Raw genomic sequence first — 16,123 nt, forward strand, 5'->3', positions numbered from 1 at the left:
ATATGTGTGAGATAAAAATCCCTGTTTTTAATTGCAAAATTTGCCAGAAAGGATATATAGCAGTGTGTAGAGGGTTCATCCAGAATTTCTAGTGTTAACATGTGGTCACACCCTTTTAGCACCTGATAGATTATATACAATATGTACAAGCTATTAGGATCTGAGCACAGGTATATCTTGTTTCTAAAACCAGGAGGGACACACAGCTGCTGGACAACCCTGTGTGAAAGGGGCCAAAGACTCTTGCAGTAAAGTGATTTAAGAAAAAGTGAATGTGGCAGATGACGGAAACAGGGTTAAAGCAGAAGGAAAGGCCAAACAATAAACCTACTTTAAAATTATGCTTCCCATTAAAGAGGAACTGCAGTCTGCTCACATAATTTGCAATAAAAACATCTTTGCCTTTCTGAAGCTTCCCTCCAACCACTTTGCATATTCATTTAAATATACTGTGATTCTGTACTTGCCAAATATGCTGCAGAAATCTCCCTCCACTGAGTCTGGCTGCAACCATTTTAACTGTGGGCAGCTGAAGCTGCTGCCTGTTCACTTCCTGGATTTTCACAAACACACAGAGGCACACCTCCAGCCCTGCAGCTCTCATTGGCCCTCTTATGACTCATCCCCCTCCCTTCCTGGCAAACTCCCAAGAGAGTGAGAGAGCTGTGCATGATGTCATAAGTGTAAGCTTTTTACCAGACAAGAAACAGGAAGTGGGCTGTATAAGGTATTTACTGGCAGAAAAAAAATGCCAAATCTTCTGCCAGAGCAGAAGATTTAATAGATGGAAAGATGAACAAAATGACTAAAGTTCCACTTTAACCTGCATACATTTTAGCATAAATTGCTACACGAATGCCTTTTTTTATGCAGCCATGTAGACGCCAAAGCTCCAACTCCTCAGTGCAAATGTGCAGGCAGGCAACCTATAGAACTGATGTCACCAGTCGGCATCTACTGCTCTAGGAGTTGTGGATGGAGAGAGTTCACTCCCATCAGCTGCAACCGTACATTTACACTGAGGAGGTGGAGCTTTGCACATTGGAAAACTGAAATGTCACATTTACAAGGAATTAAAAAAAAACTCAGACTTGCCATTATAATACCAACCTTCTGATATAATCACCAAGGTAGCTTTCCAGGACCGTGTCGGTGGTAAGAAGACAGGACTCCGGCAAGGAAATGATCAGATCTCCTGGCTGAGAAGAGACAAAGAGATTGGCTGAGATTGTATAAGCCATCTTAGCTTCCTATGTCAAAGTTTAAAATAAAAATAGCTGTTTGAGGTTCGTTATGATCTTTATTTTTACAGAGCACTCTAAAGGACCATTTCACACTTAAACGCTTTTGCTGCGTTTTTACTTTGCTAAAAAAAAAACAAAAAACGCTGCATCTTTGTTGCGGTTTTCAAAACCACACAAAAAGCACAGGTCCCCATTGAAATGAATAGAAAAAGCACCAAAATTATGGCAAAAACACATAAAAAAAGCACATAAGAAACACACCTGCGTTGCGTTTTTGGTGCATTTTTTTAAGTCGCATGTCCACGTTTTACGGGTGCATACTAGGTAATAAGAATCCAGAAAATGCATTTTTGATGCATTTATTCAGCAGTGTAATGTGAAAAGACCCTAATTCCTAATGGCTCTATAACACCATTAAAATGGTCTTTTTTTTCCTACCTTCACTCTTCTAGGAATGAAAGATGTGTGACTAATCTCAGCTCTGCTAGCAAGTGGAGAGTGTAGGTGGTTCAGAAAAGATCAATAATTACCACATATACATACAAATAGTATACAGATATACACTATATGGCCAATAAGGACACTTGACCAATACACCTAAGTTGCAGTTGCTTGTTGGACGTTCCATTCCAAAACCATGGCCATGGTTGCCCCCTCTCCTCCTCCATTTGTGGCTATAACATAAGGCTTTCCACCAGAGCGTCTCTGTGGAAATTTGTGTCTATTCAGCCAAAACAGCATTTGTAAGGTTCTGTATTGATACTGGTCTACAAGTCCAAGCTCCAAATTTAATCCCGAAGGTGTTCAGTAGAGTTGAGGTCAGGGCTCTGTGCAAATCACCCCAAGTTCCTCCACACCAAACCCAATCAAGCCAACTCAACCATCAAACCATGTCTTTATGGAGCTGGCTTTGTGCACCTGAATTTAATAACGTGAAAAGGTATGTACATACATATACACTATATATTAAAAAATATACAAAGATTAAACATCTGTAGTGTAACAATATCAACCGCAAACCTGCAGTAGATGTGTTGTCATCAGACCCCTGCCCGTATCTAAAAGAACAAAAAAAATGCAATGAAAACGATGCCATGAGATGAGATCTCCCAAAACAGTAGAATCATTTCCTGAAATGTTGTTTGAGCAGTAGGGTGGGGAACCAAAACAAAGGTGAGTATAGGCTGCTAAGAAGGGTGGCATTAAAGAGAACCTGTTGTTTGCCCTGAATAAAGAAAGTGCAGGTTTAGTTTAAGTCCACACCTCTCAAGGACCATTTTATGGTCAGGCTGCAACAGCAAGGCAAACTGTTCTAAGGCTTCCTTTCCCTACACCAATCTGTCCAGCTATCTCCTGTTATGTCCACTTTTAGGGGATCCCTGAAACCCCCTTTCTTCAGAGAAGCCTAACAACTGTATTTCCACTTTCTCCATCAGCTCATCCCCCACAGTTATTACGTTTTATATCACTTGACCCTTCCTTTTAGATTGTAAGCTTTAATGAGCAGGGCCCTCTGATTCCTCCTGTATTGAATTGTATTATAATTGTACTGTCGGCCCTCATGTTGTGAAGCGTTATGCAAACTCTCTGTGCTATATAAATCCTGTATAATAATAATAATTCCCACTGAAGAGCACCTGAAAATGTTACCTGGAAAATGTGCTGTCCTCAGCTGGCTGTCACAGAAGCCCCTGTTCTTCAGCCACTTTCTCAGCTGAACGTACTGGATGTCACAGCTTTGATTCACTACAAGAAGAAAGATTATATGCATGATGCATTATATATAAGCAGTGCTGGAAAAAAAAAGATAATCTGGTGCCCAGGACGAAGATGAAAAACTGTACCCCCCCCCCCGTGTAAAGAAAGGGTCATTGTCATTTCAAAACAAGAAAATACTTAAAGTGGAGGGCCACCCTGAAAAAAAAAAATTCACCAAAAATCCTAAAAAAAAAATGTAAAAAAAACATTTGGAAAAAAAAAATTTTTTTAAACTTACCTAAACCCTTGTTGCTAGGCAGTCTTCCTAACCTGCCTCTTCCTTTTCCGTTGTGCCTTCTGCTCCACGGTGAGCGGCCCCGTTGTCTTCTGGGAACTGTGTGTGTTCCCAGAACACCACGGGGCCATTCACAGTGCGCCGCGCCGCTCGCGCGTGCACAGTAGGAAACTGGCAGTGAAGCCGCAAGGCTCCACTGCCTGTTTCCCTTACCTAGGATGGCGGTGCCGGGACCTGAGAGCCGAGGGACGGGTCAGCCTCGGGCGGCAGACATCGCGGGCACCCAGGACAGGTAAGTACTTATTTAAAGTCAGCGGCTACAGTGTTTGTAGCTGCTGACTTTTAATTTTTTTTTTTTTAGGCCGGAATCCCGCTTTAAAATAATAAATTAAGTTTAATTTGATAATTTAATATGCAATAATAACCCACAGCATTTGCGTCACTTTCTGCAACAATAATCCCCAGCAATGGTGCTAGCTTATGTAATAACCTCCAGCATTCATGGGAGTGTCTGTAATCCTCATATGAACTGGTGGGGGGGGGGGGGGATAGGTTAATTAACCACTTGAGCTCTGAAAGATTTTACCCCCTTCATGACCAGTCCATTTTTTGCTATATAAAAATGCGCTACTGAAACTGGTAATTGCACGGTCATGCAACACTATACCCAAAAGAAATTTATATCATGTTTTTCACACAAATAAAAGCTTTATTTTGGTGGAATTTGCACATCACTGGGTTTTTTTTCGTTTTTATCATATGAATGAAAAAAGACCAAAAATGTAAAAAAATATGTATATATTTTTCCATCTAATTAAAAAAAATCTTTATATATTTAGGCAAAAATGTATCCTGCTACATGAAAAATCCCAATAAGTGTATATTAATTGGTTTGTGTGAAAGCTACAGCGCCTACAAACGATGGGATATATACTGGAATTTTATTTGTTTACTTTGTGTAATTCTAGCATAATGTGCTAGTATGCTATTCATACAATCACATTATGCTCCTAAAGTGGTTGTAAAGGCTCAAGGTTTTTTACCTTCATGCATAGAAACCTGTGTGCAGCAGCGCCCCCAGTCCCCCCTAAAACTTACCTGAGCCCCATCTCGATCCAGCGATGTGCACAAGAGCCTCGGCTCTCCCTCCTCATTGGCTGAGACTGCAGCGGTAGCCATTCGCTCCCAGCCAGTAAGCCACTGAGAAGAGAGCGGGGGTTGGAGCCGCGCCACACTCATTGTGTGAATGGACACACGGAGAAGCAGCTTGCTGTGGGAGCACAGGGCTGGAGCGAGTAGCCTGGAGCACAGGCAGGGGACCCTAAAAGAGGAGGATCGGGGCTGCTCTGTGCAAAACCAACTGCACAGAGGAGGTAAGAATGACATGTTTGTTATTTTTAAAAATATAAAACCTTTAATGTCGCTTTAATTTGCAGGGGGAAGTTTCTTTAGTTCCCATTTTACTACCGCTTTAATATCAACTGAGCATATGCAAACTTAGTCAATGTGTCCATGCACACATAGGCATTTACAAGCATTTAGAGGAATTTAGGAGCAGAAATCTGACGTAACCAAAATCGCATTCAGGAGAGGAGCATTTGGTCAGAGAAAACACCCGACGCGTGTAAACGTGCCTAAACGCTAAGTGCATTTAGCACTTGAGCGATTATTCATTTCAACTGACAAAATGAATTACTATTCTGGGTAATAAAATGAATGAATGCCGAAATGCTTGACACATCTGAACTTCCCGTCCGGCCTATAGCATATTGACGGCCGGGTGGTGGTTCTGTTATCCTGACTGGGTGTCATATGAGGTCCAGCAGGACAACATGCCGGCGCATGCCCGCGGCGCAGTGATCGGAGGTGCTGTGTGTCAGTCTGACACACTGGGGTTTATTTACTAAAAGCAAATCCACTTTGCACTACAAGTGCACATGGAAGTGCAGTCGCTGTAGATCTGAGGGGGACATGCAAGGAAAATATAAAACAGCATTTTAGCTTGCACATGATTGGATGATAAAATCAGCAAAGCTTCCCCTCATTTCAGAGCTTCCCCTCAGATCTACAGCGACTGCACTTCCAAGTGCACTTGCAGTGCAAAGTGGATTTGCCTTTAGTAAATCAACCCCACTGCATCTCTGATCGTAGTAAGGACAGAGGCTTCTTACCACGTGATCAGCTGTAACCAATCACAGCTGATCATCGCGTGAACCAGGAAGTGCCGGTAAACGGCATTCCTCGGTTCACGCTGACAGGGAGAGACGATCGGCGGCTCTCCCTGTCAGAGGGGGGGTCTGTGCTGATAATCAGCACATTGATTATCAGCACAGCCCCCACCAGATGTGCCCATCAGCTGCCAATCAGTGCCCATCAGCTGCCAGTCAGTGCCACATCAATAAAGTCTGTCAGTGCCAATCGGTGCCCACCACAGTGTCAGAGCCCACCCCAGTGCTAATCAGTGTCCATCACAGTGCCAATCAGTGCCCAGAAGTAATACCTCATCATCAGTGCTGCCCATCAGTGCCATCTATTATTGTCCATCAGTGCCAGTCAGTGCCGCCTATCAGTGCCCATCAATTCTACATTGGCACGAACCCGCGGTTGCACATATGTGAACCCGATCTTAAGACATCTGCAGAAAAGTAGACCAGTAAATAGGGTAGGAACCTTCTGGTGTGCTTATGAAGGCATCAGCTGCCCCAATCATGGTGTGATGGATCACATTCTGCTTAGTTCTCTTCTTCCCACTACAAAATCTTTGGCCTGAATGGAACAAAACAGAGCCTGTCCTTCTACCTGGAGATACTTCCACGTGTTTCCGTTTCCTCCGTCGGCCTGTGCGTCCTTTATTCTTCCTCATATCGACTCTACAGGGTAGACATATAGACTCCACATGGAAGAACCACTGACCAGCCTGAAATGCACAACAGATTTTATTTCAATATATATTACTACAAGTTAAATTGTTACTTTGGGGAAAATAAAACCAAACTGGCGAACAGGCAGGATTTATAATGCAGAGGAGATATTAACCACGTCAGCCCCGGAAGATTTAGCTACAGAATGACCAGGCCATTTTTTGAGATTCGGCACTGCGTTGCTTTAACTGACAATTGCGCGGTGGTGCGACGTTACACCCAAACAAAATTTACGTCCTTTTTTCCCACAAATAGAGCTTTCTTTTGGTGGTATTTGATCATCTCTGCGGTTTTTATTTTTTGCGCTACAAAGAAAAAAAAGAACGACAATTTTGAAAAAAACACAATATTTTGTACTTTTTGCTAGAATAAATATGCCCCAGTGGAAGACTTTGTAGTCAAAACGCGTCGGACCAGCACCTCCTGCTTACCACATTGCTTTTATTCTACGGTGATCACTTTTTTACTTTTTATCCTGCACTTCGCTGTAAGGTAACTTTTACACTAATAAACCATTTTTTTGGTTGACCTGTGCCATATGGAGCTCCTTTTTTCTTTCTTTTTTATATTGGGGCATTAATGATCACTTTTCCACCAATACCGTCCCTTGGATTGATTTGGTTATCGAGTGTTCTGGAGCCATTAATCAACCAGAGAGTGGCCTGGAGTTGCAGACCTACTGGCACAACTCAGCTTGGCATTCGCACATCATTGGGTATCCAGTACTATGAGCCTGTTTGACGTATTGCCATATGGTATGTGCGTCCATCTTATCTGGTAAGAGTACCCAACCTCTTATCTGTGAATATCTTTGAAGTGTCCATAAGTGTATCCAACGGTTCATTTGGATTATCTATTCCAACTCCAGTTGGAGATTGAGGAGAAAGAACTCTTTTCAACTATATATATATATATATATATATATATATATATATATATATATATATGTATATCCATGTGGTCATTGACACTTTTTATGTTTTTTTGGTGTTTTTTATGTAACTATGACATATGTCATTATTCATTTCACACACACGTACGTGTATGATCTTATATATATTAGGGCTGAAACAACTAATCGATTATGAAACTAATTGATTACTACTTTCATAATCGATTAATCGGCCAGTAACATAATGGGGTTAAAGAAAAACTAAAATGAGCCCTTTATAGTGCAAAAAGAGCAAAAAATCGCTACTGTAAATATTACTTACACAGTTCTACAGTAAAAAAATGAACCCCTTACAGTAGTGATTATTTGCTTTTTTTTGTACTCCAAAGGGCCAATTTTCGTTTTTTTAACCCCATTATGTTACTAAATGTCTTAGACCTAGTTCACACCTATGTGTTTTTTGGTGCTTTTTGCAGAAGCGCACTGCAGTTCATTTACATGGTTTCCTATGGGACACGTTCACGCAAAACTGTGCTTTTCTGGTTCAATATACTTCAATAGAGAAGCTGCAGAAAAGCATGTAATGCGTTTTTGCAGCAATTTGTGCTTTTTAATCTGCCCAACCATAAATTGGCCAAAAAAAAGCAAAATGCAAATCACAGCAAAAACACATGCACAAAAATCAAAACGCACAGCAAAAAGCACTGCAGAAACATATCAAAAGCAAACTGCATAGGTGTGTACCGAGCCTTATGCTGGCCACACCGATCAATTTTCAGAAAAATCTTTGTACATTCGCTGAATGAAAGAATGTTGTTTGACATTTTCACTTGTTTTTAACATTTTGTTTTTAAGATGAATGTAATTTCTGAACGAAAACCACATACACTGTCTGAAAATTCCTTTGACCAAGTTTTGTATTTCCAAATTTTCCCGTCACTGTGGTTGAAAATGAACGTCGCTTTGACCCCACTAACGATTCGAAAATCGAACGAACGTTCTTAAAATGACATTGTTTGTTTTTGTTTTTAATAAAAAAAATTTGATCTCTGATGATATTTACCAGATTCACCCTTTAATAGTATATACAGTATATATCCTCTAATAGTGTATATACAGTATATCTTCTCTAATAGTATATACAGTATATCTCTCCTCTAATAGTATATACAGTATATCTCTCCTCTAATAGTATATACAGTATATCTCTCCTCTAATAGTATATACAGTATATCTCTCCTCTAATAGTATATACAGTATATATCCTCTGTCTGTTATTCTCAGAGTGGATTAGATATTTTGCTCTCTAACCATATAGTTGGTTATTTATATTTACAACTGCATAGAGATATTCAAGAATAAATTACCTTTTTCTAAAACTTTACATATTAACTAAAATTATACGCCACACTTTTTTTTTAAGGTTATTAACCGATTAATCGAAACAATAATCGGCCAACTAATCGATTATGAAAATAATCGTTTGTTGCAGCTCTAATATACCGTATTTATCGGCGTATAACACGCACCGGCGTATAACACGCACCCCAATTTAGGAGGGAATTTTAAGGAAAAAAAAACTTTTAGGAGGGAAGTTGAAGGGAAAAAAACTTACATTTAAATGCCCATCATTGCAGCCTTCTCAGTGCAGCCTTGCCCCAGTGCAGCCTTGTCAGTGCAGCCATGTCAGTGCAGCCATGTCAGTGCAGCCTTGTCAGTGCAGCCTTCCCCAGTGCAGCCTTCCCCAGTGCAGCCTTCCCCAGTGCAGCCTTGTCAGTGCAGCCATGTCAGTGCAGCCATGTCAGTGCAGCCTTGTCAGTGCAGCCTTGTCAGTGCAGCCTTCCCCAGTGTCCATTGCAGCCTTATCCCAGTGCAGCCTTGCCCCAGTGCAGCCTTGCAGCTCGCAGTTTGATCCCCTGCGATCCTGAGCTTCAAAATCGCCGACCGCGATTTGAAAATGGCGCCGCCGGTGCCGAAATACACAGAGCCGGTCCTCGGCTCTTCTCGGCGGCTCTCGTTCACTTTCGGCTCCACTCGTAGTCCCGCCCGGGATGGGAGTGACTGTGAGCGGAGCTATCCGAACCTAGCCGAGTACACTCAGCTAGGTTCGGGTGGCGCTCGAGTGAAGCCGAAAGTGGCCGAGAAGAGCCGAGGGCCGGCTCTGTGTATTTCAGCGCCGGCGGCGCCATTTTCAAATCGCGGTCGGCGATTTTGAACATCTGTCAGCTCAGGATCGCAGGGGATCGGCGTATAACACGCACCCGCGATTTTCCCCTGATTTTAAGGGGAAAAAAGTGCGTGTTATACGCCGATAAATACGGTATATACATTTTTCATACCAACACTTTGCTCATGGGTTGCTTTGAGTCACCTATATCGATCTTAGTATACTGAGGTTGATTTTTTGTATGTTTCCTTTTATTAGGTCACAGTTTGTTAGCGCTGCACTATTTTTCGATATTATAATAAATATCCCCATTTTTTTTTAAAAAAGCAATTTTTTTCTCAGTTTAGGTCGATATGTATTCTTCTACATATTTTTAGTTAAAAAAAAACTTGCAATAAGCGTATATTGATTGGTTTGCGCAAAAGTTATAGCATCTACAAAATAGGGGATAGATTTATAGCATTTTAATCATTATTTTTTTTTTTTTTTTACTAGTAATGGCGGCGATCTGCGATTTTTATCGGGACTGCGACATTATGGCGGACACATCGAACACTTTTGACACATTTTTGGGACCATTGGCATTTATACAGCGATCGGTGTTATAAAAATGCACTGATTACTGTATAAATGTCACTGGCAGGGAAGGGGTTAACACTGGGGGGGCGATCAAGGGGTTAACTGTGTTCCCTAGATGTGTTTCTAACTCTAGGGGGAGGGGACTGACCTAGAGGAAGTGACGGATAGTGGTTCCTAGCTATTAGGAACTCATGATCTGTCACGCCTCACAGAACAGAACAGGGATTTGTGTGTTTACACACACACACACACGTCCCTGTTCTGTCTCTCGTGCCCCCGATCGCTCGTGGCCAGCGGTCACCGCGACCGTTGGCCACGAGCATCGGCACCCCCGCTGTGCAATGGGCACGTGAGCGCGCCTGCTATCCCGATCCTGTGAGCCGACGTACAGCTACGACGGCTCGCGGGATCATGCTGACCTGCCGCAGTAAAATGACGGCGGCTGGTCGGCAAGCGGTTAAAGTTGCCTGCCTGACCACCTGAAACTCTAAACTGATGACCTATAGGGGGCTTTTAAATGGTCACCTGTGGAAAATATAGGGTACTGTCACCATTTCACGGGTGTATGCAATTTTAAAGAAGAACTCCGGGGAAAAAATGAACTTTCCCATGGAGTGGGGCTGTGCCCGCACGGCATGGTTTAACTACTCATTTTTGTCTAAGATATTGCGGAGTGGAGACATACTTACCTGATCTGCTGATCCGCAAAGCGCAAGACCGGTCCCCGTTGCTTCTGCCCCACCCCCCCCCGCACGCTTGTGGTCTTTTTAAATGGACTGTTCCTGAGGTCATCACACCCACAGACCAGATCTGGATGTGAGGACAGCAGGAACAGTCCACCACTGAACATGGGGGAACACTGATTTCCAGAAGATCGAAGGACTAGGTAAATACAGCTTTTCCTTGCACCCCTATACAAAACGAGAAGTTAACAAAGCCCCACTGCATGGGAGAATAAAACATTTTCATGGAGTTCTTCTTTAAGGCTTAAAAGACTTATTAAACCAAAACCAAATATCTTATATATTGCAGCGTACTAATCATTAGATGTGGTGGCTGGCACACCAGACAGCAGTAAGAATGAGCTCCGGCGTGTTCGCACACCCCACGTACCGAGCCCACCAGGAAGTTGGCACGGAGATGCGCTAATCACAGGCAGTGAGACATTTCCCGATCTCTGCAGCCGCACATCAGGACAATGTCTCACTGCCTGTGATTAGCGCAGTGCCAACTTCCTGGTGGGCTTGGCACGTGGAGTGTGCGAACACGCCGGAGCTCATCCTTATACAGGAGCATATACAGTCTGCGGGGGGGACTCTTGGATGTATTAGCAGATTTAGATACAATAACAAATTGAAGCCAAACTCCAGCTCACGCTTTATATATAGAGCAGCAAAAATGTTTTCTTCTGGGATAAAGGTTTTGCATGAATAAATAAAAGCTGATCGTTGTAAGCACCACTGCCAGTGTTAAGTGGTTTGTCTCATCCATGTAAACTGATATATTCTGCTGGAGAGCTTGAGCTTGTGAAAAACAACAGACATTCTGGCTGGTTTACCAGAATAACATAGAAGAAAGAAAGCCTAAAAAAGAAAACGAATGCAGCCATCACATCTAAGAATTGGTAAGCTGTAATGTAATAAATGTTTGTGTTTGGGTTTAACGCTGCTTTAATATGTTGGGCATCTATTTACTTGGCGCAACCTTATCTTTTTTATATTTTTATTTTCACAGCTGACCACAGATTGAGGTAAACAGCCAATCACAGAGGCTCTTTACCACGTGAGCAGCTGTATCCAATCACAGCTGATCACAATGTAAACACACTTGCCGGATATTGGCACTCCTTTCCTCGTGGTGTCACAGCATGAGTAGAGGAGAGAGTCGGTAACCGGCAAGTGTAAAAGAGGACATCTACACTAATAGTCAGGGCACTGATCATCAGTGCAGTCCCAACAGTACCTATTAGTGCTGCATATTAATTTCAATCAGTGCTGCCTATCAGTGCCACCTATCAATGCCCGTCAGTGCTGCCAATCTGTGCTAATCAGTGCCATCTATCAGTGCTACCAATCAGTGCCGCCAATCTGTGCCAATCAGTGCTGCCTATCTGTACCAATCAGTGCCACCAATAAGTGCCGCCAATCAGTGCTGCCATTCAGTGCCCGTCAATGCCCCCAATCTGTGGCAATCAGTGCTGCCTATCAGTGCTACCAATCAGTGCCCATCAGTGGCGCCAATCGGTCTCTTCTCATCAGTGCCACCTCATCCTCTGCCCTGCTGACCCCGTCCTGATCCCATCCTCAGCTCCGTTGACCACATATGTGGCACTTGGACGAATCATGTCTCAGGTTCTGATGTGGAAGCCACAGCTGATCACTGTGAATGGCTACAGCTTCCTCATGAGACCCTGAGACAAAAACGGTACACCGCGGCTGGGGTGGGACAAATTTAGATAGGAGGGGTGCCAGATTTTAGTCTTGCCTAGGGCAGCACAAAACCCAAAATACACCGCTGTTATGCCCGGTACACACAATGAGAGTATCGGACGAATGACCGTCTGTTTTTTTTTTTTTTGCATGATAATCTCAGATCAAATCTGAAGGGTTTACTAAAGTCACAAAAATTCTCGTACGACAGAATAAAAATTCGGAGTGATATCACGTGTTGTAATGCTTTTGTATTGTATTTTCAAACGACAGCTGTACTGATTAAACGAAAATCATACAATCTGGCATCGTACGAAAAAAACATTTGTGCATGTCCGATCAAATAATATCGGATGAACTGTCCTGATCGGCTCTCGAAAGCTCTGTACTAACGATCAGATTATCGTACGATCGCTCCGAAATCTGCATTTTTTTGTGCGATTTTCCGATCGTGTGTACCGGGTACAAGGGTGACATCACTGATGAGAATGATGATTTTTCAGAGCCTCTCCTGGGGCCTCTTGTCTGCATAGTCACTTTTATTCAAAACATTCATTTATTCTTCAAGTAGAAGTAATTTATGCTTGTACATTATAAGTGTAAGCTGTGCTGTTTAATTGGTAATGTGCATACTAGCTGTTATTAGCTTGTTTATCCATTTAAAAAGCCAAACTCTCAACCATGCATAGTGTACCTCTAAGACAGGTTATGTCCTCTGAGATGGTGGGGTGCAGAGGGCTCACAGCACGGCTGTCTGCCACATTCACTTCTATATGTACATAGGACAGAGAGAAGATCACACGTGGGAGACATACTTCCACTTCCGGGTTGCTGCTCTAAACGGCGCAATCTATTGGTTTCACAGTCATGACATCACTGACACCAGTAACCACTCCAAGCTTCTTCTCCTACTCAGAGTGTCCTCAGTGCAGGAGGCGGCCATTTTCCCTGAGCTTTTCCTTTTATTGACCTGCAATTGAAATAGAAGAACAGATATAAAATAATAATAGTGATATAAATTTGCTGCTTTTACTATAAATGTCTGTATTATGTACAGTAAGCCTGCAGCACTATTTAAAAAACAGTCCTTAGGCATTTACTGCGCAGTTACCTCACATAGGCCGCCTAGGCTTGCCTAGGGTGACCACATTTCCAAACTGCCATTCAGGGACATCCCTAACCCCCCCCCCCCGCGCCCCCCAAAAAAATCAACGGGGCAGCGCAGCGCTGCTATACCGCCAGCAAAATGCCGCGCCGCTAGTGACCGAGTAGCGCTGCTAAAATTACGGTAAAGCGGCGTTAAAAATAGCGCCGCTTTAACGCTGACGTCCGGGGCGGCACAGTGTGAAAGGGGTCTAATACCAAGGTGGTCATCCTATTTGGAATAGATAGCCAGACTTCCGCCACACAGAAATACATATGTGAAAAAAAGAAAAAAAAAGAAAAAAAAAAAGGAAATGTTATTGTTACGAACATACAGTATCAGATTTTAGAAGGAACATTGTTAAAAGCAATACATGATTCATTGCAAGCATGCATCTTCTCATAGAATAGTATTAGTGAGTGAGTAGTGTACAAACCTGGAAGTTTGGCTGGCGGCTCGGGTCGCAGCCCTCGTGGGCGGGAGAAGGCTCAGGAGGAGAGAAGTTGGGCTGCTCGCTGCTGGCCTGGCAGGGGGACAGTGAGATAGACAGGGGGACAGTGAGATGGACAGGGTACCGTGGGACGGACAGGGGGGAAATGGGATGGACAGGGGTACCGTGGGATGGACAGGGGGGAAGTGGGATGGACAGGGGGACAGTGGGATGGACAGGGGGACAGTGGGATGGATAGGGGGTCCGTGGGATGGACAGAGGGACAGTGGGATGGACAGGGGGACCGTGGGATCGACAGGGGGACAGAGGGATGGACAGGGGGACAGAGGGATGGACAGGGGGACAGAGGGATAGACAGGGGGACTGTGGGATGGACAGGGGGGAAGTGGGATGGACAGGGGGACAGTGCGATGGACAGAGGGACAGTGGGATGGACAGGGGGGCCATGGGATCGACAGGGGGACAGAGGGATGGACAGGGGGACAGAGGGATGGACAGGAGGACAGTGGGATGGACAGGAGGACAGTGGGATGGACAGGGGGACCGTGGGATGGACAGGGGGGGAGTGGGATGGACAGGGGATAGTGCAATGGACAGGGGGACAGTGGGATGGACAGGAGGACCGTGGGATGGACAGGGGGGAAGTGGGATGGACAGGGGGACAGTGGGATGGACAGGGGGACAGTGGGATGGACAGGGGGACAGAGGGATGGACAGGGGGACAGAGGGATGGACAGGGGGACAGTGGGATGAACAGGGGGACAGTGGGACAGTGGGATAGACAGGGGGACCGTGGGATGGACAGGGGGACCGTGGGATGGACAGGGGGGAAGTGGGATGGACAGGGGGACAGTGCGATGGACAGAGGGACAGTGGGATGGACAGGGGGACAGTAATGGACTGTACATACCTCTCTCCTGCTGTCCCGTTCTATAAGCTGTGGGTTGCACTTCCTCCCTGTACACTGGCTGCTCCTTCTGCTGGGCTCCTGCAAGAGCGCTGCATTGACAGGGGCAACAGGGTCAGGGCAGCCGCTGCTTTGCTCTGCATGCAAAGAGAGGGACTGAGGGAGCCGGAATTAGGGGGCGGAGCTGAGGTGAACCGAGGATCGGCAAAAGCGTGGTGGACTCGGAGGCGCGCTGCTCAGCGCAGGGCAGCACTGGGTAAGCCTGGCTCAGCCGATGTCACTGGTTGCTAGACGCGAGTCGGGGTGGCCCTAGCAACCAGTTCGTTCGGCTGAGCGATGCAATGTTTATCAGGGTGGCGGACTGGCGGTATGTTTTTTTTTTCATTCCGGGACACTGTATTGTCCCGGAATGAAGGTGCCCGGGACCCGGGACACAGATATGCATTAAGGGACAATCCCGGGCAATTCGGGACACGTGGGCACCCTATTGCCACCTTTTCTTCAAATCAAACCCGAACACTTTAGCAGCGCACAGCAATTTTTTTTTTACAGCATAAACTATACATATATTTTGCATTTAAATAACATTTCTAATCATATGACATTAATAGTCCCCCTTTACATCGGAGTCCACACAGTTCCCCTTTTTCATCTGAATCCACAGAGTTCCCTTTCACAGTAATGGGGGACTCTGCAGACTCTGAGGTAAGGGAGAACTCTGGGGACTCTAAGGGATGCTTTGGGAACCCTGATTTAAGGGGGGACACTGAACACTCTGATGTACGGAGAGGACTCTGCTGTAAGGGGGAACACTGTTGCCTCTGGTGTAAATGAGAACTCTGATGTAACAAGTGCTCTGAGAACCCTGATTTTGACATTTACAAATGCAGCAATTTAGAAATTGGATGAAAGGTTTAACACCGGGAAACACTTTTTGAAAGATAAAGTGCATTTTATATACAACTATATAAACTCTGCACTCTGTACACAGCACACCCCTGAACTCTGCGCTCTGTACACAGCACACCCCTGAACGCTGCGCTCTGTACATAGCACACCCCTGAACGCTGCTCTCTGTACACAGCACACCGCTGAACGCTGCTCTCTGTACACAGCACACCCCTGAACGCTGCTCTCTGTACACAGCACACCCCTGAACTCTGCACTCTGTACACAGCACACCCCTGAACTCTGCGCTCTGTACACAGCACACCCCTGAACTCTGCGCTCTGTACACAGCACACCCCTGAACTCTGCGCTCTGTACACAGCACACCCCTGAACTCTGCGCTCTGTACACAGCACACCCCTGAACTCTGCGCTCTGTACACAGCACACCCCTGAACTCTGCGCTCTGTACACAGCACACCCCTGAACTCTGCACTCTGTACACAGCA

At 44.7% G+C, this 16,123-nt stretch overlaps 1 protein-coding gene across 1 annotated transcript in view; it reads right to left on the reverse strand.

The window, feature by feature from the left end:
- SETD4 (SET domain containing 4) overlaps positions 1 to 13,039 on the reverse strand; it is a 44,246-nt gene extending 31,207 nt beyond the window's left edge. The window contains exons 1-5 of the mRNA XM_073617187.1: positions 12,920 to 13,039; positions 6,037 to 6,154; positions 2,895 to 2,990; positions 2,265 to 2,302; positions 1,111 to 1,199 (exon numbers count right to left, since the gene is read on the reverse strand). Of these exons, the coding sequence (XP_073473288.1) occupies positions 1,111 to 1,199; positions 2,265 to 2,302; positions 2,895 to 2,990; positions 6,037 to 6,100 (287 nt within the window). The 5' untranslated portion in view covers positions 6,101 to 6,154; positions 12,920 to 13,039. The remainder of the gene's footprint in view (positions 1 to 1,110; positions 1,200 to 2,264; positions 2,303 to 2,894; positions 2,991 to 6,036; positions 6,155 to 12,919) is intronic.
- Positions 13,040 to 16,123: the final 3,084 nt, after the last annotated feature.

This window comes from Aquarana catesbeiana, linkage group LG02 (assembly GCF_042186555.1).
Source record: "Aquarana catesbeiana isolate 2022-GZ linkage group LG02, ASM4218655v1, whole genome shotgun sequence".
NCBI classification, from domain to species: Eukaryota; Metazoa; Chordata; class Amphibia; order Anura; family Ranidae; genus Aquarana; species Aquarana catesbeiana.